At 55.6% G+C, this 25,790-nt stretch overlaps 2 protein-coding genes and 1 long non-coding RNA gene across 6 annotated transcripts in view; 1 reads left to right on the top strand and 2 right to left on the bottom strand.

The window, feature by feature from the left end:
• Positions 1-7,317: 7,317 nt before the first annotated feature.
• LOC124080387 (uncharacterized) lies at positions 7,318-10,029 on the bottom strand. The gene is made up of 2 exons (XR_009225108.1): positions 9,355-10,029; positions 7,318-9,011 (listed from the first exon to the last, which is right to left on the bottom strand). It is a non-coding gene; the product is annotated as an uncharacterized LOC124080387 (long non-coding RNA).
• Positions 10,030-10,201: 172 nt separating this feature from the next.
• On the top strand, positions 10,202-25,612 carry Slc25a29 (solute carrier family 25 member 29). Of its 4 annotated transcripts, XM_058573218.1 has the most exons (5): positions 10,202-10,484; positions 17,991-18,034; positions 21,014-21,143; positions 22,938-23,021; positions 23,614-25,612. In XM_058573218.1, exon 5 carries the CDS (start codon positions 23,650-23,652, stop codon positions 24,361-24,363), a length of 714 nt encoding a protein of 237 aa, XP_058429201.1. In that variant the 5' UTR covers positions 10,202-10,484; positions 17,991-18,034; positions 21,014-21,143; positions 22,938-23,021; positions 23,614-23,649; the 3' UTR covers positions 24,364-25,612. The 4 variants fall into 4 exon arrangements, with proteins under 4 accessions (XP_058429201.1, XP_046282274.1, XP_046282277.1 ...); XM_046426318.1 differs by lacking the exon at positions 21,014-21,143; XM_046426321.2 differs by lacking the exons at positions 10,202-10,484; positions 17,991-18,034 and adding an exon at positions 18,309-18,743.
• Positions 13,394-25,790, bottom strand: part of Yy1 (YY1 transcription factor) — a 51,571-nt gene continuing 39,174 nt past the window's right edge. The window contains exon 3 of the mRNA XM_046426317.2: positions 13,394-18,353. Coding sequence (XP_046282273.1) covers positions 18,143-18,353 — 211 coding nt within the window. The 3' untranslated portion in view covers positions 13,394-18,142. The remainder of the gene's footprint in view (positions 18,354-25,790) is intronic.

Genomic DNA, 25,790 nt, shown 5'->3' with positions numbered 1-25,790 from the left:
CTTCAGACTCCTGCCATGGAACCCACAAACTCCCTCACCTATTCATTCAACAAAGAGTTTCTGACACCACCCTCCGGCTGACCCCTTGGCCAGCCGTCTGTTTGTGGGCAAGTGGTCAGTGCTAGCTGCCATGGCAGAGGGCATAAGACCAGTCCTGTTGTCCATCCTGTCCCAGAGGGACATGCAACTCAGGAGAGTTGAGGCTGCCACAGGCAAAGACCTTGGCCCTGTCCTCAAGGAGCCCTATTGGCAGGGAGGAAAGGCATAGGGTGGCCACCCCAAGAGAGCCCCCTGGGTACAGCACCACCCACCCCTACAGGTTTCAGCCTTCTGCTCCCTCCAGTGTCTCCCCAGACCCAGGGCCAGGCCTGCCCCACCTGGCCCGGTTTCCCACTCATCGCAGCAGCTGTGAAAGCGCTGACCCTCACACCTGCACCTGTGTGGCTTACCTCCCAGCCCCGGGGGGAGGCAGGGCAGCGCCACAACACCCATTTTACAGAGGGAGCCACTGAGGCCCAGAAGGGGTTTGCCCAAGCCATGCAAGACAGTGCTGGACTTGACTCCCAGTGCTCTCACAACCACATGCCCTGCTGACCAGGGCCAGCACAGGGAAGCTTGCCTCATGGCCACCACCTGGGCCCCTGGAGGGGCTCAGCACAGGCCCCATGTGACCAGAAAGGGGGGACACTAGGCTCAGGGGAGCCGTGCACTGGCCAGGGTCACATGGAAACCAACCGAGGGGCCTCAGGCCAGAAAACTGGTGGTGGGGCGGGGCACAGGTGTTGACTTCTGGGGCCCAGCGGCTCTGGTTGGTTGACCTGAGGGCGGGGCAGCAGGGGCAGGAATCCACGTGTCCCCTGCTCTCCTGTCCTCTCACAGGCTGACCTGCAGGCTGGCCTTGAACAGGCTGAGTGCTGATGATGGCTGACCCCCTGGTCGGCTGTTTGTGAGCAAGTGGGCAGTACTAGCTGCCCCGGCAGAGGGCAGAGGGCAGCAGTGGCCCATCCAAGACCAGTCCTGTTATCCATCCTGTCCACAGGGAGAGGAAGCTGCCCACATTCAAATACCAGCTCTGGGGCTTGGCTTTGAGACTTGGGATAAGTCCCTCAGCCTCTGTCTGCCTCCACTTCTGCAGCCACAAAATGCAGACAGCACCTGCCTCATGTCTGTGACCACTCAGGGCAAATTCCAGACATGTCCCCATGGACAGTCAGCCAAGTGCTGAGGGCTGCATTAAACGCAGCTTAGGGCCTAGAAGGAAGGAGGTGAAGGATGTGCTCTAGGTAGGCAGATAGAGCTGGGTCTCAGGTTCCACTGTGCATACTACACTCAAGAAGCCACTGCCGTGGACGAGGGAGTTCGAAGCAGGTCATATACTTAAAGGGTCAAGGACGACCTAGTCCCACATTTCCAGTGCAGTAAGGGCCACCCACCCCTGGCACTGGAGTGGCCCTGGATGCCTTTCTCCTCTGCCCCTCAGTTAGAGTTACTTCACATTCAGATCCACTTACCACCCTCAGTCTGCACTGCCCTGGCTGCAGTGGTGTCTCTGGACCCTGGCCCACTTGCCTACGCCCTCTGCTCCTGAAACCAGCATTACCTGCCATGTGCCACGTGTCTGTGACCCCCTCAGGGCCCTGGGACACAGCAGTACCTCACACAGGCCCTGCCCTGGCAGGCCTGCTGTGTGGGAAGGGAGATAGAGCAGCAGATAAACAAGCAGAATCCAGAGCCTGCCAGGTTCCAGGGAGGGTCAGGCAAGGTCAGGGCAGCCCCAGCGGGTGACACTGGAGGCTCCTGGTCTCTGCGGCCAAGTTCCACCTGCCCATTGCCTCTTGAACAAATGCACAAACTTTACCCCTGCTCCAAAACCATGGCACCTCCTCGTTGAACCGCTGTGCGCCGCTCATCACTTCCTGCCAGCTATGCGCTGTGGCAGGCTGGGCAGTGCTGGGTCATGGCTCCACAGCACCCAGCACAGGGCAACCTGGGAGGCTGAGGGGGTACATGTGGGGGAAAGTGGGTCGGTGGCTAGACGGATGGGTGGAGGGACGGTCAGACAGGTGAAAGAACAGAGGAGAAGATGGACCGATGGACGGGTAAACAAACAGAGGAGTTAAAAGGAGGGGAGGAGAGAGGGAAGAGAAGCAATGGGACAAAGTCTTAATGAAGGCCAGCTCTAGGTGGTGGGCAATGGACTGTTGTAGCCCACGATAAAAAGTAGCAAAAGGGCTGGACAGGTGCGTAGTGGCCCGTGACTGTAATCCCAGCTTCTAAGGATGCTGAGGCAGGAGGATCTCAATTTCGAGACCAGCCTTAGAAACTTAGCTAGACTCTGTCTTAAAACAAATAACAAGGGCTGGGGAAGCAGCTCAGTGGTGGAGCACAGGCGTGGCATGTACAAGGCCCTGGGGTTCAATCTCCAGTACTGCAGTCAGAGGAGGCAGCCAGAGGCCTTCCCCAGAGGAGCTGTGTGTTGGGGGGTCCCCTCAGCCTAGATTTGACTGGGGATTTGCCTCTCCCAGCTGTGTGACCTTGGATCAGATGCACAACCTCTCCAAGGTTTGATTTCCCAACAGACAAGGGACCTCAGATTGTACATGGTGGAGGCAGAGCCCAGGGGGTGCCTGAAGGAGCCTCCCCTCTGGGGAGCCAGGCCTGCTGGAGGCCTCCTCTATCAGTCCCAGAGCCCATTGTGTATAGCTGGCCCAGGCTGACTCCTAGGGGGTGACAACACCCCAACCATGCCTGGAGCTGCGGTGACAGCCCTGAAGGGAGGGCACAGCCCTACCAAGCAGGGCAGTTTCTGGCTGAGGCCATGGGAAAACTGGACAATTAAAAAATGCACTTTTAGGGGCTGGGGATGTGGCTCAAGCAGTAGCGCGCTTGCCTGGCGTGCGTGCGGCCCGGCTTCAATCCTCAGCACCACATACAAAGAAAGATGTTGTGTCCGCCGAAAACTAAAAAATAAATATTAAAATTCTCTCTCTCTCTCTCTCTCTCTCTCTTTAAAAAAAAAAATGCACTTTTACTTTTCATAGCAAAAGGAAAAACTACAAGTAAGAAGGAAAGTCCCCAGCCCGGGCCTGGTGTCCTGCCTTCCAGTGGCACTAGGGAAATGCCCATGTTCTTTTTTCAAATACTGCTTTGCAGTTTGCTTCCTTCCCTATCACCGTGTCTCAGTGGCCCTGCCAGCTGAGTACTGGGGGACCCCCTTCTTGTGACCATCCACAGCACTGGAGATATGGGTGGCCAAGCAGATAGGGGTGGTTGGGGCTCTGCGCCAGGCAGCCTGGGCTTAGCCCTCACCTGCTGCTCCTAGCTGCATGATCTGGAAGAATCTCTTTACCATCCTAGGACAGTTTCCTCATCTGTAAAATGGGATAAAAAATTTTGGTACTGGGAATTGAATACTCAGGCACTTTACCACTAAGCATTCTCAGCATTTTTATTTGTACCAGGGATTTTTTGGTTCTGGGGATTGAACTCGGGCACTCAACCACTGAGCCACATCCCCAGCCCTATTTTGTATTTTATTTTATTTATTAATATTTATTTTTCAGTTTTCGGTGGACACAACATCTTTATTTATTTTCATGTGGTACTGAGGATTGAACCCAGCGCCCTGTGCATGCCAGGCGAGCACGCTACCATTGAGCCACACCCCCAGCCTATTTTGTATTTTATTTAGAGACAGGGTCTCATTGAGTTGCTTGGGGCCTCACTAAGTTTCTGAGGCTGGCTTTGAACTCGCAATCCTCCTACCCCAGTCTCCCGAGCTGGAGCTGCTGGGATGACAGGTGTGTCACCACTTCTGGCTTTTTTTTTGGGGGGGGGGGCGGGGGGGGGCTCACGAAGTTGCTTAGGGCCTTGCTAATTTGCTAAGGCTGGCCTCAGACTTGTGATCTCCTGCTTTGGCCTCCCAAGTCACTCCACCTGGCTAACATGGAAATTTTATCATGTAGCGCCAGACAGTTGGAGAACCAAAGAGTAATGGCCATGCAGCCTCGGAGCTGTGCCAGCAGGTGTGCTATATGGCTGCAGTACTGACGCGGGATCTGCCACCATGAATGGCCACAGCTTTCTGCAGCAGGGTCAGATGGATGACTTCAAAGGTTCCTGGCAATGGTTACTTCATTGGGAGACAGAAATGAATCTTGGAGCCACTGTTGCCTTGTTCCTAGGGTCCCCTCCCTGGCCCTGGTCTTGTCTCTTGATGTTTTCCAGGCATGGATACCCTTCTCAGGTACTTATTGCAGCACCTTCTGCTGGCCACACTTCCAGACCCTCAGGCTCTGCCCCAGGGCATCCTCAATGCTGTGCCCACTGCAGACTGGGCTGAGAAGGCCCTTCTCCTGGGCCTTGGAGTTCTCACTTGGACAAGATGAACTCAATACATCACCAAAAAAAAGTTTATGCAAAGGGGCAGATATGTAGAGTGAACCAGTTTAGAGAGCTAGCGTAGGACATGAGGACCACAGGCAAAACAACCATACTGTGCATGGGATTCATGCCACGTAAGAACATTTTATTTTTTTGGCACCAGGGGTTGAACTCAGGGGCACTCAACCACTGAGCCACATCACCAGCCCTATTTTGTATTTATTTAGAGACAGTCTCATGAGTTGCTTAGTGCCTCACTAAGTTGCTGAGGCTGCCTTTAAACTTACAATCCATCCTCCTGCCTCAACCTCCAAGTAGCTGGGATTACAGGCGTGACCACCAGACTGAGCCAAATAAGTTTAAATGCTCTTGCTACAAAAGCAAAAAGCTCTATAAAATGAAAATGTTAATTTGCTTTTACTATCTATGTGTATGTTATATACCTTAAATATACTCAATAAAATGCTTTTCTTGAAAACATCATACATTCATTCTCTGACAATGTCTGAGGGTCAGGTCCCTGAGGAAGCTCAGCTGGGTGGCTCTGTGTGGTCTCTGTGAGGCTGCAGTCACTGAAGGCTTGACTAGGGTGACTCACTCAGTGACCTGAAGCCACACCCTAACCCCCCTGCACAGGGCTGGAGTAGCCTCCCAGCAGGCACCTGACTTCCCCTAGAGCAGGCAGGGGGCACAAAGCTGGCCCTCAGGACTCCGCTGTGCGGCCTCTGTGTTCACTAGGGTGTCACCAGGCCCAGTGGGGGGAGGGGACGACTCCACCTTGTGAAGCAGGAACACAGGAATCAAGCTGCCATAAAGAGCCAGGAAAGGCTGTGGCAGTCCCTGTGAGGGTCCAGAAGCCTGTCGGTCTGCAGCTGCCCTGGAGGCTTCGGGAAGGAGACCACTGAGCCCCTTCTGAGGGGGGCAGGCCTTCCTGGCAGGCAGCAGGAGAGCACCCCAGTGTGGCCTGACTGGCAGAGTGGCCTGGTGAGCCAAGGCCAGCTGGGACTGGGAAGGCTTGGGACACTGGAGTGGAGTGTGTGGACACACCCTGTAGTGCAGGTGGAGGCTGCTGGGCAGTGGCAGGTGAAGGAGGGCCAATGCCAGGGAGGCAGGATGTCCTGAACCAGGTGGGTAGGGAAGCAGCCCTGATAGGAACCCCAGGGCCACCCAGCCGGCTGGTGAGCAGGCACTCCGCATTCAGTGACGCAGGGAAAGGGTCAGGGAAAGGGTCGAGGAGGAGCTGCCTGTGCCCTGCACTAGGACAAGCCCAATGTGGGTGCCCCCTGCTGTGACACAGAAGCTAGAGGTCAGGCACTTAGGAGACCAAGGACAGGACAGAGCCCCATGCAGGAAGGGGGTGGCACAGGAGACTGGCTGCAGGAGAGAAGACTTCCTCCCTGTCCACCACCCGAGGAGGACAGAGGAGGACGTCGCTGGTCTGGCCTTTTATTTTTTGGTACCAGGGGTTGAACTCGGACAACTGAGCCACACCCCAGCCCTATTTGTATTTATTTAGAGAGTCTCACTGAGTGGCTTAACGCCTGGCAGGGTGCAGCTGGGGAAGGCGGCACAGGCCACAGACTGGAACCTGAAATCCACTCCAGGATTCTGGAACATTCAGAGTTGCTAGGTTGCAGGACGTTGAGGGCACTTCTCCAGAGCCTTTTCTCTGCCAGTCTCAGGGGCTGCCTGTCTCCAGCTGCAGGGCATGCCTGCTGTGACCATGCCTGGCCCTGATGGGCTCTGTGCCTGGCACACAGTGTCTCCCTGCCAGCTGCCCCTCCCTCTCCCTCCTTCCCAGGATGCCAACTCCACTTGCCCTACCAAGCACCAACCTAGGCCAGGCAGGAGCACAGTGCCCTCCTGTGGCCCCTGCCCTCAGAGGCCTGTTGGCCTGGGACAGCCTGAGCTTCCAACATTTGCCACTGTCTGTAGGATCCTCAGAAAGCATGAAGGTGGGACCAGATGGGTAGCAAGTATCCTGTCCACAAATAAGTGGCTGAGCTCCTCCAGTCCAGCCCACACCCTGACCGGTTGGCCTGCAGACCCCTAAAGCTCTATTTTTATTTGAGAAGCATTTGGCACATCTATTCATATCAATTCCCACCTTGAGTTTCTGGCCAGATGGAGTGGCACAAGCCTGGGGGCTGAGGCAGGACTGCAAGTTCGAAGCCAGCCTCAGCAAAGTGGACAGACCCTGTCTCAAAGAATAAAAAGGCCTGGGGATGTAGCTCAGTGCTAAAGCACCCGAGTCCGGTCCCCACACCATCAATCAAAACATGGAGTTTCTGGTCATCTCGCTCTGGCCTCCTGGCCCCCTAAAGCCAAGTGGAGTTCTGAGAGGCACTGGAGCATGCCAGGGGCCTGCAGCTCACCTAAGGGGAAACTGACAGAAATGCTATTATCCCACAGGCTGGTGGCAACTTTGGAGCTAAGGGAAAAAAAAAAAAAAAACCCTTAGTAATTTAGCTGGTTTATCAAATAAACTCCTATCTTCATTTCCCACAAAGCCAGAACCGTTTTGCCATGGAAGCACAGAACCAGGGCAGGGTACTGCTGGGCACCAGAATCCTCCCAGACCCCGTCCCACACAATCTAAAGCAAAGACCTGCAGGAAGGGTCTGAGCTGAGATCTTTGAAGACACTGAACCTGAGTGCTAAAGCCCCTTAGGGAAAATGTTGGCTTAAATGCAGATGCATCCTACCTGCTCGTGGGGGCTGTCTCCTTAGTTTTGGGGTGGGGCCTGGGACTGTGCCTCTTAGCTGTTTCCCTAAGACATGACTCAGCCCTGCAGGGCCCAAGGGGTAGCTGATTCCACAGCAGAAGTCAAATGAGGACAGACGCCATCGTCAAAGCCACAGGACAAGCCTCCCCCAGGCGTCCTGCTCAGTACCCTCCCCACCATGGTGGAACGCAGTTCAGCAGGGGGGCACTCTGTTCCTGATGTTTTTAATTCTTAAAACACATCTTAGAAAAACTGGAACCATCCCTTGTGTTTCTCTCACAAGCCACATGTCCCCGGAGAAGGGTCAGCTGTCAAGCCTGCAGAGGCTCTCTTCCTAATGCCATCATGTTGGAGGGTAGGATTTCAACACATGAACACGAAGATCACAGCAGAGGGTTAGCCAAGCTCCTTCTGAGGGGACAAAGGAAGTTCTGGAGATAGATCTATGCAAGGTTGGGGGATGGGGAATGAGCTTCCCAGGAGCGGGTACAGGAGCAGCCAGTACAAAGGCCCTGAGGTGGGAGTGCAAACCTGAGTGGAGCAATTAGGGGATGAAAGACAAGCAGTGAGGCTGTAGCCAGGTCACCCTGGGCCTCAGGGGCTCATGGCACTGAGATGGGAACCAACTGACAGCCCACTTCTCATTTAATTCAATAGATTCCAGAGCCCGGAGAGCAGAGGACTTGCTTTTCCTTTCTGCCTGCTGATGGCTGTTTCCCCACTGTCTTGTGCAAGAAATGATAAAATAAATTACCAAATAAAAATCCACCCTTATCAGTGACCTGACTCATCCCCTGAAACAGTTCCGCTTCCAGCCTCCCTCTGGTCCTGGGAGTGAAAGGCAGGCTCTGTGCGGCAGCACATGTCCATCCGGTTACTCGGTGTTGCCTTCTGCTTGCTCTCTCTCTCTCTCCAACCACACGGAGGCCAAGGAGGTGGAAGACTGCTGTCTGTTGTGTCCCCAGCACCAGGCACAGCCACGCCAGGATGAAGAATTCTCGGGCAACAGGGACTCTTTAGGGAGGTGATTCACAAAGCCCATCTCAGTACCTACCCCCAGTCCCCTACCCAGTGCCCACCAAGAGGCCCCGGGGCACCTGAGGTAAGCAGGTCAGATCCTGGTCCAACCTTAAGTGCCTCCCACCCCCACCTCTCCCCTGCTGACTGGCCCTAGGCAGAATGCTGTTCCCCACCACCAGCCCACCCCCACTGTCCTGCTGTCCTGGCAGGGCCACAGCTAGAGGCCTGCAGGCCTCACCTGGATCCTTGCAGGGGGCTCCCATGAGGCCTCCCTGCAGGGTTTCTGAGCTCAGCCATGGTTTGTCTACTGTGTACCAGGCTGCTGCTTGGCCCCTTCCCAAGACCCCCAGGGAGGCAGAGCTCAGTGCTACCACCCCAGGCACAGTACCCACTTAAAGGCACACATGTTCTCTTAAAAAATAAAGCAAAACAGACTGTCCTTGTCTTATCAGTTTTTATGTAATATTTTTTCCTGACTCAGTGTCTTGTTGTGCTCCGACCTTTCACAGTCTCCCCAACGCATCCCATGAGCCACCTGGCTGGGTCGAAGGCTGGTGATATTCAAACCTAGGCCTCCAGACCCCTAGTTCAGGGCCCACCAGCCATCACGAGCACTGGACTAGGAGTCAGCAGCCCTGGGGTTTGGGTCTCTGCTTAACGATGGTTAAATTTAGATCCTAAGGATAAACTGAAACACACAGGAGCAGTGGAATCCCCTGGCTTCTGTATCACCAAGTTTCACCAGTGACAGACGCTGGCATCCTCCCCAGGTAAGGTCCCTCCACGGACACGCATTCACTGCAATCAGTGGCTGTACTGCAGAACCTGGCAACACAGGACGAAAAGGGCGGCGAAACGTGGCACAGGGTCTTGCCGGAGGCCCTAAAGGAGGAAAGTCGGCCCCACAGTGAAGAAGTCTCAGGCCTGGCCGGATCCAGGAGGACAGTCTAAACCGCCCTGAGGCCCTGGGGAAGGGCAGGGAGAAGTCGCCCACAGGACGCTGCAAGGACCAAGGGGCCCCGCCCACCGCGAACGTCAGGAGACGGGTGGGCCACGTCCGCTCAGCTCTCCCCACCACCCTACCCCACAGCTACCCGCCACGACCACGGGCTCGAACTCCGGGGCATCCGCACACTCCCTGCCCTCAGCCCCGCTCTCTGCTCCGAGGCCCACGGGTCCAGCTCGGGGTCCCCTCCCCAGAGTCGCCCGGGCCCGACTTGCGCACCTCTGCACTGTGGCTGGAGTCCCCGCCACCAGGCCCGCAGGGCCCGGAAGTTCTCAGCGGGTCCCGGCACCTCCCTCGCAGCCTGGCGCTGCTCCGGCGAGCCCTCCCTCAGCCCGCCGGAAGGTGAGGGCCCCGGGGCTTGGCGGAGCCCCTCGCCCCTCTGCCCGCCTGCTTTGAAGTTCGGTCTCCTCTCACCCAGCACAGCGCCCGGCCCTGCCGGAAGCGCGCGGCGCGCTCAGACCCTCTCATTCCCGCGTGTTCTCCGGAGACCGGAAGCCCCAGAGGCCACCTCCAGGTGGGCGCGCAGGCAGGACAGGCGAGAGCGCTACGAGGGCGCCCTTTCGCCGCCCAAGGAGTTTCTCGACTAGTCGTGCTCGGGCCTGCAGGCCTCGGAAGGTCCCGGCGTTGCATGTCCGTTTTCACGGCAGTGTCCCATTAAACAGGCGAGGACGCTGAGGTCCCGCGGCAGACTCGGAAACGAACCCAGGTCGAAGTTTCCCAGGCCCTGTCCCCTGCATAGCTGGCCCGCGTGGCACACTAGCTGAGGTCCTTGCATCCCGCTGGCGGCCGGCTCCCAGAAGGTTATCGGCCCCGGCAGTCGCCACGGCACTCACCGCGCTTCCTCCCTCCGAGCGGCGCGGGCGGGCGCGTGAAGCACACTCTTTGTCTGCGGCACTACGGCGTCCCACCCCCACGCCCGCCACGTTCCCCCGCCCCGCCCACCGACCGCGCCCAGCCAATGGGGATCGGCGGCAGCGCGCGGCGCCCGGGGCGTTGTCCGCACCTCACGCGCCCATTGGCTGCGATGTGCGCCCCGCGGAGCGGGCGGTCCGAGGGCGGGGCGCGGTCCGAGGTGAACGGCCGCCGGTGGCAGGCGGGTGCACCGCGGTGAGGGCTAGCCAGCGGGCCAGCGGCAGCGCAGCGCGGGAGCCGTATTTGGAGCTGCCCCTCCGCCCCGATCTCGGACGCCCGGCGCCGAGCAGGAGGCCAGGCCGAGCCCAGTACTGCACGCAGGGACCCTCGACGGCGGCCGGCCGGGTGAGGGGTCCGGGAAGGAGAGGAAGAAGAGAAAGCACGGCCTCGCCGGTACCCGGCCATGGCGCTCGACTTCCTGGCTGGATGCGCTGGGGGTAAGGAGGCGTCGGGCTCAGGGGCCGGAGCGAGACGTCGGGGATGCGGGCCAGCCCAGCTGTGAGCCCTCGGACCGGCGCCTGCCTCCGGCTGAGGTCTTCCGCCGGGAACGCGGAATAACAATGCTCTCTGCGGTCTCGTGGGCGTTAGTCTACTTGGGCCCCGAGGGCGCCTGGAGCGCGGCGCGCGGGGGCAGGTGTCTTTTCAGTCCGTGGAGGCATGCTGTGGAGGTCTGGGGCTCTGGAGGATGCGCCGCGGCCCCCTGCGCCCTCCCCATAGGTCCCTGGAGCATCCCGCAGCTCTATCCCGCGCCCACTCGGTGCAGGGTCCTTTCCCAGGCTGTCCGGTTGGTAGCGGACCCGACCGGGTTTCCCGCAGCTGTCCGGGCGGGGCCCTCCTTAGTGGACTCGCCAGAACGCGGGCGCCGAGCGAGGCCGGAGCGAGGTCTGCAGTGCAAGTCCTGGGTGCACGCTTTAGCTCGCCTGCCCCTACCTACGCGGTTCCGTGAGCCAGAGGCGGCGGGCTTGACACGCCGCGCGAGCAAGCTGGTGCGGGCACCCTCAGTGACGCTGGCGTGGGCGCTAGGGTTCCTTCCCCAGCCTGCGACCGGACCCTCCGACCGTGGGCGTTGGGCACTGCACTTACCTGTGTGGCCTTTAGTTTCTCTGCTTTCCCCTTAAAGGTCAGTTTATTCAACAGGTATTAGCAGAGAGCCTGGTTTAGCCCTCAGGAGGTGGCGGGCCCAGCGTGTCAGGCAGAGTATCTGGCTGGTTATCTCACGGCCTGCCCAGTCCATTTGCATCTGAAGTCGGCTGCTTTTCTCCTCAATCACCTGCCGTTGTTCCCCGTTCCCCGCTGCTCATCTGCTTGCATTTGACTTTAATACAGCCCTCAGCTACCAACCAGCAGAGAGCCCCCTAGGAAGAGGAGCAGCTGTTGGGCAGTGCCTTGGGCATTTAGCTCAGGGAGCTTCCTCCTGGGCAGAGGAGGCTAGTTGGACAGGTGCGTGTCCAGGGCAGTGATGTGTGCCGAAGGGGTTGAAGAACTTCCCAGTCTGTTTCCAATTAGACTTATGGAAGCTGCTGGAGGAAGAAGCAGCCCAGAGTTTCCTGCAATTTGGTGGGAGATTTCTTCCAAGTCCTGGGTGTGGGTAGAAGGGTAGGGGAAGTGGCCTCTAGGGATCCTGCTTCCAGATACCCAACCCTGTCCCAACAGCTCCCAAGACCCTCCTCTGCACCCTCTACCCACTTTCAACAGATGCTGCGAAGTGGGAGGGGGCAGGGATACACTTCTGCTGGCCAGGACCCACTCCCTTCTCCTGGGGAGGGTGGATTCTTTCCCTACAGGGGTGGGGTTCCTTCTGTAGTTGCAGTCCTTCAATGGAGGTGTCCTGGGAGTCCCTAAGTTTGGGAAAAGAACACTCCTAAGGCCAAGCCTGCTTAGAGACCCTAACCAACCCGACACATGTGTTGGGTCATCCCTTGGACTCTTGCTCAGGCAGGTACCCTGCCTGGAATGCACTTCTGCCCATTCTCACTGAACCTACCAGGGGGAGGTTGTGTACATGTGCTCTGCCTCAAGGCACCAGCAGATCCTGTCCTAGGGTTGGGGGCAAGGTTAGGGTGCAGCACCCTGGCTGTGGTGTAGACCACCCCCCAGGCCCTGGTCTGCAGTGCAAGCCCTGGGTGCATTGTGCTCACTTACATGGCAACTGTGCAGGCATAGGCCTGAACTTTTCAGGTGACTGAGGATGGAAGTTGGTAGAGAACCTCTCTCTTGGTCTCATCCAGCAGAGGAGAAATCTAGGCCCAGAAAGGTAGAGAGACTAGTGAAAATCACAGTGCTTCTCCAGTGGGGCTGGGCCACTGGGGGATGACCCACTGGAAAGTGACCCGACCTCAGGCTTGCCTTTTGGGCTTCTGGCACCCTAGGCTGCATAGGAACAGGGATCAGGCGGCACAAACACCTTGGGATCTGGTCCCCAAGGTCCCTGGCTGGTCCTTTCTAGTTTGAGTCCCTCCCATCATGGAGGTCAAGGGTAGGAGATGGCAGTGCTTCCCTCTGTGGGCCCTGATGCACATACTCATGAAGGAGGATGGTGTGTCCCCTTCAACAGGCCCACTTGAGATGAATGTGTGAGCTGATTGGCCTAGGGATGGGCCAGGAGAGGCAGAGTAGGCACTTTGATTGGCAGGTTCCTAGGGCCCTGCATAGTGCAAGGGTGAGACTGTCTCCCTTCCCCAGAGAGGGGATCTGCCCCAGATGGGCAGTAGGGATGGGGCATGGGCAGGAGGAGGCACAGAGAAGTACTCAATTACACGAGGAACACTGATCTGTCATTCTGATGCCTCGTCCCACCACCAGGTGCCAGAGGGACAGGGGTCTCTCTCCTCCCCTGGAGGAACATGGAGTGGGGGTTGTTCCTGAGAGACAGCTTTTTTTTTTTTTTTTTTTTTTTTGCTGTTGGGGGGATACATGGGATTAAACCCAGGGGCACTTCAACACTGAACTACATTCTCAGCCACCCCACCGTTTTTTGGATTTATTTATTTTAAACTTTTTTAAAAATATATTTTTTAGTTGTTGATGGACCTTTATTTCATTCATTTACTTATATATGGTGCTGAGAATGGAACCCATTGCCTCTCACATCTGCTGGGCAGGTGCTCTACCAGTGAGCCACAATCCCAGCCCTTCTTTTAAACTTTTGAGACAGGGTTTCTCTAAGTTGCTTGGGGGGGACTCACTGAGTTGCTGAAGCTGGCTTTGAACTTGTAATCCTCCTGCCTCAGCCTCCAAGATACTGGGATTACAGGCGTGGACCACTCCCACCCCCAGCTAAGCCAGCTTTTCATGTAGGGCAGTGGGCCAAGGCTTTGGAATTGGGAGACTGGGTTCACTTTTTCTGGGGGGGCTGTCAAGGGAAGTGGTGAGGCAGGGCTTCCTGGCTCTCAAGGGGACTGTGAGGTGAAAAGGGTAAGACCCGAGACCCTGTTGGAGACAGACCCCACCTTCCACGCTCTTCCCATTGGGGGAGGTTCTGGTGAGAGGTCCAGCCCTCACAACTAAGGACATGCAGGCAGGTAAGAGGAGAAAGTAGGAATGGGGTGCCAGTGCTTAGAGCTAGGGCCTCTCATCAGAGGTAGCAACCTGCCCTCTTCACCCCATCCCAGAGGTGACTAAGGCTGTTGCTGGCATCTGGGTAAGTCTGGGGTCAGAGGCATGACCAGCTACCCACAGGAAAGGAACCCCACTGCTGGGTCCAGCTAGAGGGACAGGAAGGTCAAGTGGCACCTACAGGAGACTAGGTTTCCAGGTACAGCCCACGTGAACAGCTTCTGGTACTAGGATTTATAAATTCTGAAAATTCACAGCAGGGGCTGGGATTGTAGCTCAGTGATAGAGAACTTGCTTAGCATGTGTGCAGACCTGGGATAGATCAGCATCCAAAAAATAAACAAGTAAATACAGTAAAAAAGCAATCCCCCCAAAACAGAGATTCAGAGCATGAAGTGAAAAAGAGAGTGGCTCTAGCTGGGGTGGGGCCCTCACCGTCATCTCAACTATTTGGGAGGCAGAGGCAGAAGGATTGCAAGTTCGAGGCCAGCCTGGGCAACTTAGCATGATCCTGTCTTAAAATAAAAAATGAAAGAAAAAAAAAAAGCAGGGGGCTGGGGATGTGGCCCAGCGCTAGAGCCTTTGCCTAACCTGGATGAGGGCCTGGATTCCATCCTCAGTACTGGGGGCGGAGGGGGGGGGGGCAGATCTCACAGAAGAAAAAAGAATGCCCGAAGGACCAGAAACAGATGAAAGTCAGGCGGGAAGAGTTTGGTGGAATGTTGGGGGCTCCAGAAGGAGGAAAGGAGCAGGTCTGGAAATGATGGACATGATAGATAAATAATAGTGGAGATTTTCCCTGCGTGGGGAAAATCTATAGTGAAAGGGTGGGTGGAGTTCCAGATGGGTTCTAAAGGAGACTCAGCCTTGGCATCGCCTGCTGACATTCCCCTGATATGCAGAGAAGATTGCAGAGGTGGGCTCAGTGGTAGAGTATTTGGCTAGCACATGAGGCCTTGGGTTTGATTCTCAGCACCACAAATAAATAAATAAAATAAAAGTCCATTGGTAACTAAAAAAAACATTTTAAAAAATGATTGCAGAGGTAAATAGTTTGTGACAAAGAAACACACTGGCAACAGATCTCTCACCTACAGCACTGAAGGCCTGAAGGTGAAGGGAACCCTTACTGCCTGCACCCAGAAGTCTTCACCAGAGCATAGTGTCAAGAAATGTATCTTGCAAATGAGCAAGAATTCAGAGGGGCTGGAGCTGGAGCTCAGTGGTAGAGCACTTGCCTAGCCTGGCAAGGCCCCGGTTCCATCCCCAGGGCCACAAAGAGGAGTTCAGAGGGCATTTTCCCTGTGTGTTTTATCTGGGAGAAGTAACCAAGAAAGGCTCTAGCAGAACGGCAGGTGATTGGAGCAGAAACCAAAACAGGAGGAGAGAGAATGCAGGGAACTGTGAGGCTCCCTGGTTTACAGGCTCTCGTCAGTGGAAGGTGGCAGGGTGGGGCTGAAAGGGGCACAGAGAGCCTTGGGGTGGTGGGTGCTTGCCTTGTTCTCTGTAATGATTAGAAGTGTTAGATGTAAAAATAAACCCTCTGTTGGACTTAGAAATTAAAAAAAGGAAGAGGATAAACAGGACAGGACTGGAGATGTAGCTCTGTGGTAGTGCAAGTACACTAGTTCAGCCGTGCGAGGCTCTGGGTTCCATCCCCAGTCGCACAGAACATTAAAAATAGAACAGGGGCTAGGGCTGGAGCTCAGTGGTAGAGTGCTTGCCTAGCACATGTGAGGCACAGGGTTTGATCCTCAGCACCACATAAAAATAAAAAGGTATTGTGTCCATCTACTATAAAAAAATTAAAGGGCTGGGGACGTGGCTCAAGCGGTAGCACACTTGCCTGGCATGCGCATGGCGCTGGTTTCAATCCTCAGTACCACATAAAAATAAAATAAAGATGTGTCCACCGAAAACTAAAAAATAAAATAATAAAAATTTTTTCTCTCTCTCTTAAAATAAAATTTAAAAAACCAGAATAAATAGTAATTTCTCAAACTTGCAAAAATGGTTCAGAAAAGGAAAAGAAGTAAAATAAACCATTTGCATAAAATAAGATGGCATAATGTGGATCTTTCAGTTGTTTTGATGAAATCTGAGACGGCTTCAGATTGGGTTGGGAAGTGGTCCAGTTACAGGTTGTTTATAAGAAACATCTAAAACAGTAGCAAGAAGAGGTTCAGAGTTAAGAGCTGGACAAAACTCTACCAGGCCAAATAGGAAGCAGGCCTGGCAGGGTAGTACCAGAAGCACCCTGAGGACCACAGCATGGAACCGAAGAAGAGGACATCATGTCAAGATAAAGCACACTTTGAGAAGTAGATATGTAGTGGCTCCATTAACCTTCGGGCATCAGCTGGCAAAATGGCCAGCTCTCCTGCTGGGCATGGTGGTGCACACCCATAATCCCAGCAGCTCAGGAGGCTGAGGCAGGAGGATTGCAAGTTTAAAGCCAGTCTCGGCAACTTAGCAAGGCTTTAAACAACTCAGTGAGACCCTGTCTCTAAAATACAAAATAGGGCTGGGTACATGGTTCAGTGGTTAAGAGCCTCTACCAAAAAAAACAATATATGGCCAGCTCTCTGGAGACAGCAGGTCAGCATTGGGGAGGAGGCCCCAGGGCCAGAGGGTCCAGGTTTGAATTCTGGTTCATCACTCACTCGCTCTGTGCCACGAACATTCTCTGTGCCTCAGATTTTTCATCTATAAAATGGCTTAATTGTCCTTTATCAGGAATGGGAGTGGAAAAATTAGAATATGAACATATTAAGAAGCGTTACTAGGAGATCGAATGTTACTGTTTGTTATTTACCAAATGTTAGCCCCTTTTTTGGCAGTACTGAACCCAGGGGTACTCTACCACTGAGCTACATCCTCAGCCCTTTTTATTTATTATTTTGAGACAGGGTCTCACTAAGTTGCGGTCTTCCTGCCTCCTGCCTGAGTTGCTGGGATTACAGGCATGTGACATCATGCTGGGCCAGTGTCAACTCTCTTATTTATTTATTTAAAGATGTTTGTTTATTTTTTTTAAATTTTTTTTAGTTGTTGATGTAGATCCTTTATTTATTTATTTATTTATATGTGGTGCTGAGGATCAAACCCAGTGCCTCACACATGCTAGGCGAGCGCTCTGCCACTGAGCCACAGCTCCAGCCCGTTTATTTTTTTAATTGTAGTTGCACACAATAACTTTATTTATATGTGGTGCCGAGGATCTAACCCAGGGCCTCACAAGTGCTAGGTGAGCGCTGTGCCGCTGAGCCACAACCCCAGCCCCTGGTGTTGACTCTTAATGATACAAATACACTATTAGCAACAAAGCACATGCTTCCCCCACCCCACCTTGTTGTGCTGAGATGGAACTCAGGGCTTCTTGCAGGGTTTTTTTTTTTTTAAAGTTTAGTTGGACACAATACTTTTATTTATTTATTTTTATGTGGTGCTGAGGATTGAACCCAGGGCCTTACACATGCTAGGCGAGCGCTCTACCGCTGAGCCACAACCCCAGCCCCAGGTTTACACACAAGGTTCTAGGGAAGTGTGAGAGTTGGCATCAGTTGTTTGACCTTGACGAGCCTCAGTTTCTCCTGTGAAATGGGGTAACCAGGCTGTTGCGGTAGTCATGTTGAGATTCAGGAGTGATGTTGAGATTTGGACTGGAGCAGTGTTTCTGAGCCGTGTTGGAGGGGTGAACTTTATCCTTATAGTGGGGCTGAATTTTTGGCAGGCCCTGAACTAATATGTAACCAAGCATGACCACAAAGTCACAAGATGCCTCCCTAGGCTTGAGGTGGCTCCCACTCAGGGAAAGAGCAGAGGTGTCAGTTACACCTACTTCACTGCAGACAGTTCCGGGGCCTGTCCCCCTGTTTGATCACTTAATCTCTGTGATGGCCCTCAGGGAGACACATGCTCATCACCTGCTCAGGTGAGGAGAGTGAGGCCCAGACACTGAGTCCTTGGTGGATGTGCCTGCTAAGTAGCAGAGGGAAAGTTCAAGTCTGGGTCACAGGCTGACCCCAAATTCCAGCATCCCTGGAGTGAGCTGCCCAAGCCAGAGGTATATAGGGCAGTGGACATCCTAGAAACACCGTGGGTAGCCTCAGGGCAGCTCTGGTCTGCTGCCCAGACCCCTCAACTGCAGTGTGGGGCAAGGAAAGGGACTCTAGCCTCCAGCTGGAAGATGCAGGTTTGGCCTTGGGAACCCCACCCCACACACACCACCAGACAGGATGGCAGGAGCTCACAGGGTGTGCCTGGAGCCCCACGGGCACACAGTCAGTGTCCCCTTCCTCCCAGCAGCTACTGCCCAGTTCTCCTTGCCAGACCCCCTCCCCAAGGTTCTGGGGCATTTGCTCACAAGTACACGTTTCTTCTTCCAGGTGTGGCAGGCGTGCTTGTGGGACACCCATTTGACACCGTCAAGGTGAGTCTCTGTCACTCTTGGTTCTCAGGCCCTCATGGAGGCACAGATGTTGGAAAGAGGCTGCAGCGTTACAACCTCAGGAACGAATCTGAGGGCATCCCAGGGGCTTTAGAAGAAGATAGCAGGCAAGTTCTCCAGACACCTGGGAGGGCAGCTGCTTCCCACCCACCTAGCCGACTTCCTTCTGGGCTCTTCTTCCATTTCCCAGCTGGGGCTGAACCACAAGTTGAGTTCATGGCCAAGTTCATTCTTGGGCGTGGCCAGCTGAGATTGCTGAAGGGCAGTTTTCTTCTCACTCAGAATGAATTCAGATATTTTCCTGAAAGAAAAGTTGAAGGAGGTGCGGTGGAGCCAGCCTATGATCCTAATGACCTGGGAGGCTGAGGCAGGAGGATCATGAGTTCCAGGACAGCCTCGGCAACTTCGAAAGACCCTATCCCCCCATCCCCCCCAAAAAGAAGTCGGTCTGTAGCTCAGTGACAGAGTGCTTCCAGAACATGCACGTGGCCCTGGGTTCAGTCCCCAGTACTGCAAAAGAAGAGTCGAGGGAGAACATGTAGAAATACTGAGAAGTCAAGCCTGTCAGCTTTCCAGTGAACATGATCTTCACAGAGCAGTGATGTTCCTACTTGAGAAACTGAATCAGAACTAAGGGACTGTTTCCAGCGCTCGTGTTCACCTGTGCAGTGTCTGTGGCCAAAAACCTAAGGTATATCCCATGTGCGGCTTGCTCTGGGAATGGGCCTGGGGCAGGCACTCCCTTGAGCTGGGCCCCATGCCTGGATCAACCTGGAGTTCCGGTTCTCAGACACCAGGACAGAAACCAAGCAAACCCATGTCCTCCCGGAACTTCACCAGTTTTTGCCCTGCGGGTGGGGATTTGTGTTCTCATGCTGACCCTAGTCAGCACCCTCCCCTGCCGTCTTCCCAGGGGCCCAGGCAGGCTGCAGCGGCAGAATGCTGTTCGCACCTTCTACACTTGCTGCAAACACTGAACTCGGTCTTTCCCAATGGGAAGGCAGAGTTGGAGGCAAGACACGTCATCCTGAGCTGGGATGGGTGGACTTCCTGGTTCCATTTTTTCAGTGAACCAGGTGTTTGTTGGCAAAGGAAATAACTTGTTAATTTCAGGCTGGCATTTCTTCCAGTGCCGGCAGGAGAGCCTGGCTTTATGTACTGGCTTTGACCTTAAAAAGTTCTGTCCCTGGTCCAGGCCTCCCCTGCCAGCCCATTTGCCCCCTGACCTTGGGGTAGTCACTTCCCCGAGACCCAGATGTTCCCCTATGCAAAGCGAGGGGTTGGATGAGATCATTAGGGGCCAGACTCATGCTGTCCAGTGCTTGTCAGGATGGTTTGTGTGGGATTAAATGCAAGCTCTGAAAAGCCCAGACCTCCACCTGTTGTAGGCAAATCTGGGGAGAAGGCTAGAGGGCCAGGCTTTCTTGGTAAGCAGGAGCCCCGAGTCTCCTGCATTGGCCTGCTGTGAGTGAGGCCACTGCCATGCCCGTGCCACGGAGCTGCCCATAGGCCAGAGCAGCCCAGGACAGCCTGGCAGTGTCCATGTTACACTGTGTTTGTATCTTATGGTCATGTGTCTCCAGTGCCTCTTGCTGTGTCCAGCCAACCAGTACCTTGGCCTCTTCTCAGCCTGTGTCACAGAGGCCAGGCCTGGAAGCGCTGACTTGGCTGGGTCTGGCCAGAGAATCTGCAGGCTCCCACTCATCCCAGGTGGTCCCTGTCAGGCTTGGGAGCCTCCTAGGTATTCTGAGTTGCTGAGCCCAGGGAGACCCTGTACCTCTCACACGCAGGAGTCTCTGTACTGTCACCACCCCTCCCTGGAACAGAGGATGGCCAATGAGAAAATCATTTGCACCTTTTTTTCTTTTTCTTTTTGCCACTGTGGCCCATGGCATCACATTTGGGCCAAACTACCTTTAAAAGCTGAGCTTTTTATTATGTTGGGGAGCCAGCCTGTCCTCAGGGATCATCCTGTGCCCTCTAGTCCCGCCATGACCACTTGCTGCTGTGCTGGGCCTATCCAGGGTCCGCATCTCTGGCTCCCTGTAGTGGGCTTTTGCAGCTTTCCAGTGTGGAAGTTAAGCACTCTCATTAAAAGAAAATTGGGAAACCAGCCAGGCTGGTTTTACGCACACTGTAGTCAGGGCCTGGCCCTGGCCCTGGCCCTGAGGGCATGTGATATTTTTAAAATGTGTTTTAATCATCAGGTGCGTACACTCAGTTTAGCTTTCTATTACAAAAGTAACATACTTTGCAAAAACAACTTTAACCCTAACCCTACATCAGGTACAGAGAGCGCCCATTCTGTACTGCCCTCCCCACTGCCCCGAGGCTGCTCTGAAAAGCAGCAGTGGTGCAGCCCCTCGGCAGCCCTCGGCAGTCCCTTGGCAGCGGGCTCCTGCTCACTGCTGCTCCGGGTGCCTTTTTAACTGGCCCGAGTGGCCACCACCCAGCAATAGCACATGGCCAGTCCCTGGAGGCCCCTGGAGGCCCCTGGACCTCTGCTCCTATCACCTACAGGATCCACTACTCTAACTCCCGATGTCACAGGCCCCTTTCATATAGCTGGAGCCTTGCTTGGGAACACGTGAGGGAGACTACTGAGCTCCCTGTTGGCCCACACTGACCCATCCCTGGGAAATTCACACTTCATTCCTCCAGGTTCCTGGGCCCAGGTTCAGTTATTCTCTGTCACACCCAGAACCACAGCCAGTCCTCAGGCATGACCCTTCCCACACAGTTTTGTGCAAAGGTAGTTTTCTGCCTTACTGCATCGGACATGACAGTAAGCAGAGACACTGTCCCCAAAGTAGTGATGGCCACCCCAGGGCAGGGGAGGGGTGGTGGGAGGCTGGCTGAGGGGCTCCGCACCTGGATGTGATGTTGACATTTTGTGTTCTTTAATGCCTTTGCTGTCTGAGCTAGGGGCCATCTGAAAGTAGCAAAGTAACTTTGTTGCAGATGAGTGGAAGCTTCACCCGGAGTGCTAGTGAGTACAGACCAGGCGGTCCTCCTCGTCGCCCACCCAGGCCTGTGTCCGCACCCCACCCCCAGAGTTCCCCAGGCCTGGCAGGGGCAGGAAGGGCATGAGGCAAGTTGGGCCCAGCACAGGTCCTGGGCTGGGGGCTCGGGTGGGGCTGGTGGAGAAAAATCAGCCCCCTCTGAATCGGGGGCTCTTGTGGGGGGGGGGTCTCCCAGGCCTGGGGGAGCTGGGAGCCTCTTGGACTTGAGTGCAAATGCCCACTTTCCCAGGGTGGCTCTGCCACTTCCTTCAATCCTCAGAGGAGCTCCTGTCATCCCAAGACGTGAAGAGCCTCAGCTCTAGGTATTCTCGGACTTGGGCCAGATTTCACTCCCAAACAGTGAGGGCTTCTTCCAGACCCAGGTCAACACCAAGAGCTGGGTTGACCTAAGCTTGACATCCCAGCTGCTGGGCCTGGGCACTCAATGGTGCCTGTGTCCTGCAGATACTTAAAGACAGCCCAGATGTCAGTGAGGCTGACCCAAGGAAGGGACAGTGCTGCTTCACATCAGTTCTGCTGAGAGCCCGCAGTGCCAGTGTCGAGGGCTTCAGGAGAAGCAGAGGTGCCCTGGAGACCCAGAACACTGAAGGGAAAGACACTCGCCTCGCAGGGCCCCAGCCGAGCTGCAGTGCCTGGTGTTAGTATGGGTTAGAATTCAAGGAGGGGTTTTGCTTTTCTGCTCTGAAAATTGCTCCCCTCCCTGCCAAGTCCTGGCAGAGGGCTGGGCATCAGGGTAGGAAGGGTGCTGGGGCGAGTCGGCGCCAGGGGCACGCCACTGCCAGCTGCTCCGGCCACTGGGGACCTGTGTGCAGAGGTGGTACAGTGTTTCCTAACAGGACTCTCTGTGGTGCACTGACCAGTGGGGAGACCCACCTGTTGTGGTGGAGAGTGGAAAGGCTTCCGAGGAAGCCTGGCTTTCCCTGGGAGGGTGCTCCCCTGCTGCACCGCTGACCTGCCCTCACCCTCCCCAGCACTGCTTGCGTCCTTGGAGAGGACAGCCGTGGCCATGTTTCAGAACATTGCTGAGCCTCCGTCTTCCCGTCTTGGAATTGGGACCCCTGGCAGTGCCCAGGGATAATGGGTGTGACGCACCTGCTCCCCAAGCCCTGGCTGTGATAAGGACTATTTCCGAGTCAGATCTAGGGAACCCACTCCTGAGAGTATGATGTGACCTAGTTTTCCCAGCCCCGTGACGCGGATTCCAAGTTCAGGAAACGCCCCTCCCCCTGTGCCGGGTAGAGCCTGTGAATGAGCAGAGATAAGCTCTTGACAAAGACTGCTTTGACCGGAGGAGACAGGCCCCAGAATTGCTGCCATGGGTCCCCAAGGAGGCTCTCAGCTGTTTTCCTGTCACTACTATTAACTTGTGACCACAGTTCTCACAAGGGGCTACTGACAGGACCCAAGCAATAGTGCAGCCCATGCCCATTGCCCTGAGGCCCGCCAGGGAGGAGAGCCAGCTACGGGTCATGAGGTTGGGAACTCCTTTGGCCTTGGCCATGGTTTGGGATGACAGGTGTCACCTGGACAATAGGTTGGTCCCGGGAGACAGTTCATGTCCCACTCTAGCATACTGTGCAATAGTGGCAAAAAACAAGGGGCTTGTCTCAGTTGGAGGTCTTGGGGACCTCCTGTCCCACCTACAGCTAGCTGTCCCTGTAGCGGTATCCTCCCTTGAAGAGGCGTGAACACCTGGCTCTGCCCTGCCTTAGAATCTCCAAAGCTACAGAAGGCTACTAGTTCCTGCGCCCTGTGTTGGGCCGCCTTGGGAGGCCTCCCTGGGCAATTGTGAGCACTGAGCCAGGGGACTAGGTGCTCTGGTCCCCTGCTTGCCTGCCTCTTACCGGACTCTGTCCTTTCAGGTACGACTCCAGGTGCAGAGTGTGGAGAAGCCCCAGTACCGAGGGACCCTACACTGTTTCCAGACCATCATCAAGCAGGAGAGTGTGAGTGGCCAGGGCAGTTGTAATGTACGGTTGAGAAGCCACCACCCCAGACCAGAGTGCCAGAAAACAACACCAGGGTGACTAAGGGGCATGAAGACTTTGGAAATATAAAATCATGTTAGGTTGAGGACTTTGCTTCAAATAAAATTCTGCTTGGAGCCGGGTGTGGTGGTGCACACCTGTAGTCCCAGTCATGTTCAGCTACCCTGGAGGCTGAGGCAGGATCCGTTGAGACCAGCCTGGGCAACATAGTGGTACCCTGTCTCGAGAAAAGGAAAAAAACGCTACAGTGGTCATGTGGTCCCAGCAGCTCTGGAGCCTGGAGCAGGGTCATCTCAAGTTCAAAGCAACTTAGCCCTGTCTCAAAATAAAAAGGGCTGGGGATGTGGCTCAGTGGTTGAGTGTCAATCCCCAGTACCCACAAAAAAACAGTTAACAATAACAATAATTCTGCTGGTCCTCATGAACCTGGGTGGGCTAGACTGCCACCGGCTGTGTGGAGAGTCTGCGGAGATAGGCTGGGCAGCCCCTGGTCCCCAGGCAGGCACAACAGCACTGCTCGCCTTGATGGCATGTGTCTCTGTCTCCACAGGTGCTGGGCCTTTACAAGGGCCTGGGCTCGCCGCTCATGGGGCTCACCTTCATCAACGCGCTCGTGTTCGGGGTGCAAGGCAATACTCTCCGGGCCCTGGGCCAGGACTCACCGCCGAACCAGTTCCTGGCTGGCGCGGCTGCGGGCGCCATCCAGTGCGTCATCTGCTGCCCCATGGAGCTGGCTAAGACTCGGCTGCAGCTGCAGGACGCCGGTCCAGCCCGTACCTACAAGGGCTCGCTGGACTGCCTGGCGCAGATCTACCAGCGCGAGGGCGTGCGCGGCATCAACCGGGGCATGGCGTCCACGCTGCTGCGGGAGACGCCCAGCTTCGGCGTGTACTTCCTCACCTACGACGTGCTCACGCGCATGCTAGGCTGCGAGCCCGGCGACCGCCTGCTCGTGCCCAAGCTGCTGCTGGCCGGCGGAACGTCAGGCATCATGTCCTGGCTGTCCACCTACCCGGTGGACGTGGTCAAGTCGCGGCTGCAGGCCGATGGGCTGCGGGGCGCCCCGCGCTACAGCGGGATCCTCGACTGCGTGCGCCAGAGCTACCAGGCTGAGGGCTGGCGCGTCTTCACGCGAGGGCTGGCCTCCACGCTGCTGCGCGCCTTCCCCGTCAACGCCGCCACCTTCGCCACAGTCACCGTGGTTCTCAGCTACGCCAGAGGAGAGGAGGCCCGGCCTGAGGGTGAGGCCGCGCCAGCTGCCCCCGCAGGGCCTGCCCTGGCCCAGCCCTCCAGCCTGTGATGCCCCTCCCGCCCTCGGGCCAGGCCACTCTGCAGAAACCCCACAGACATCAGGCCGCCCCTTGCAATGTAAGGTTGAGAAGCCATCACCCCAGACCAGAGTGCCAGAAAACAACGTTGTCAGGGTGACTAAGGGGCATGAAGACTAAGGGCCGGTCTCAAGCCTGGGCCAGCACTCCATCAGACCCGGGTTCAGTTCCCTCATCAGCTTGACCTGAACCGTGAATCACTCCTCCGGCCTCGGTCTTCTCAGCTGAGATGGGACCCTCTTATCCACATGTGTCAGCCAGGAAGGTCAGAGATGTTGCCCGAGCCGTCTAGCACCAGGACTGCCCGAGTTGGTGTCTGGACCTGGAACTTACTCCAAAACCCTACCAACACTCCAGCCCTGCTCCCAGATCCGCTCTTCCTGCTCTTGCCCTGCAGGTTACCTGCGGGATCTCTGATTGACAGGCCGCCCAGGGAAGATTTGACCTCCTCTGTATTGGGACAGGTGGTGGCTTGGAGCTTTTGGCATGGCACAACCAGGTGCTCTACCATTGTGCCAGCCTTTCCATATGACAGCTCAGAGTACCCTAGCAACTGCCCTTCCTACTGTAGGGTGACCTGGGACCTTGGCAGGAAGTCTGGAGTCTCCTTGTCAGCGGAAGAACCGGTTGGGGAAAGAGGCAGTGGGAAGTCTCAACAGTTAAGTTGGTACAGCAGCTCGGCATGTGGCACACAACTTTAATCCCAGTGCCTCAGGAAGCTGAGGCAGGAGGATCTCAAGTTTGAGCCAACCCTCAGCAATTTAGTAAGGCCCTGTCTCAAAACAAAAAAAGATGTAGCTGTAACCAGAAGTCCTTTCACTGAGACCTCAGGCTTCCTGTCTGCGAATGGGGGCAGAGGTCAGTTGATATCTGGGTTTATGGGTCACTACCACCATCCAGGATTCCCCAGAGTATGTAGAGGCTTGGCCAGAGAGTGGCATGGGATCCCTTCCAGAGGCTGGGAAGCTTGGCAAGTGGAGTGGAAGTTCCATGTCTACTCCCAGCAAATGGTACCCGCCAGCCAGTCTCCTGAGTGCCTGGTGTCCCTGTGAGGGACAGAAGGGCTTGTTAGTGGGTTAAGGCAAGGCCAGTGCGGGTCCCTTCACTCTGAGGAATGTTAACTCCCCAAAGGAGGCAGACTGCTCGGTGAGGACCCCAGCTCGGTACAGCCTCGTGTTATTGTATAGAAACCAAGGGAATAAAGTGCTGATGGTTTTGTAAGTGAGGGACTTTTGTGGACTGTGGGAGGGGCTTTGTCCTCTGGATCTCCCTGCGGGTGGGGCTCAGTGGTCTGGGTGCCCCCGCTCCTGACAGCAGCCCTGGCAACGTGACCTGGGGCAGGTTAAGATTTCACGTGAGCACCTGTTTCCTCCCCTGCAAAGTGTGAAGCTCGAGTTAA

The sequence above is a fragment of the Marmota monax genome, unplaced genomic scaffold (genome assembly GCF_021218885.2).
Source record: "Marmota monax isolate L192 unplaced genomic scaffold, Marmota_monax_Labrador192_F-V1.1 WCK01_AAM20220418_F8-fsc00183, whole genome shotgun sequence".
In the NCBI taxonomy this organism is placed as follows: Eukaryota; Metazoa; Chordata; class Mammalia; order Rodentia; family Sciuridae; genus Marmota; species Marmota monax.
This window is presented reverse-complemented; position numbering and strand designations above follow the sequence as displayed.

Excerpts from the sequence above, each read along its gene's own strand:
- Slc25a29 (XM_046426318.1), top strand. The coding sequence starts at position 10,451 with ATGGCGCTCGACTTCCTGGCTGGATGCGCTGGGG. Across the intron at positions 10,485-17,990 it reads CCTGGCTGGATGCGCTGGGG|GTGTGGCAGGCGTGCTTGTG; the intron begins GTAAGGAGGCGT and ends TTCTTCTTCCAG. Across the intron at positions 23,022-23,613 it reads CCATCATCAAGCAGGAGAGT|GTGCTGGGCCTTTACAAGGG; the intron begins GTGAGTGGCCAG and ends CTGTCTCCACAG.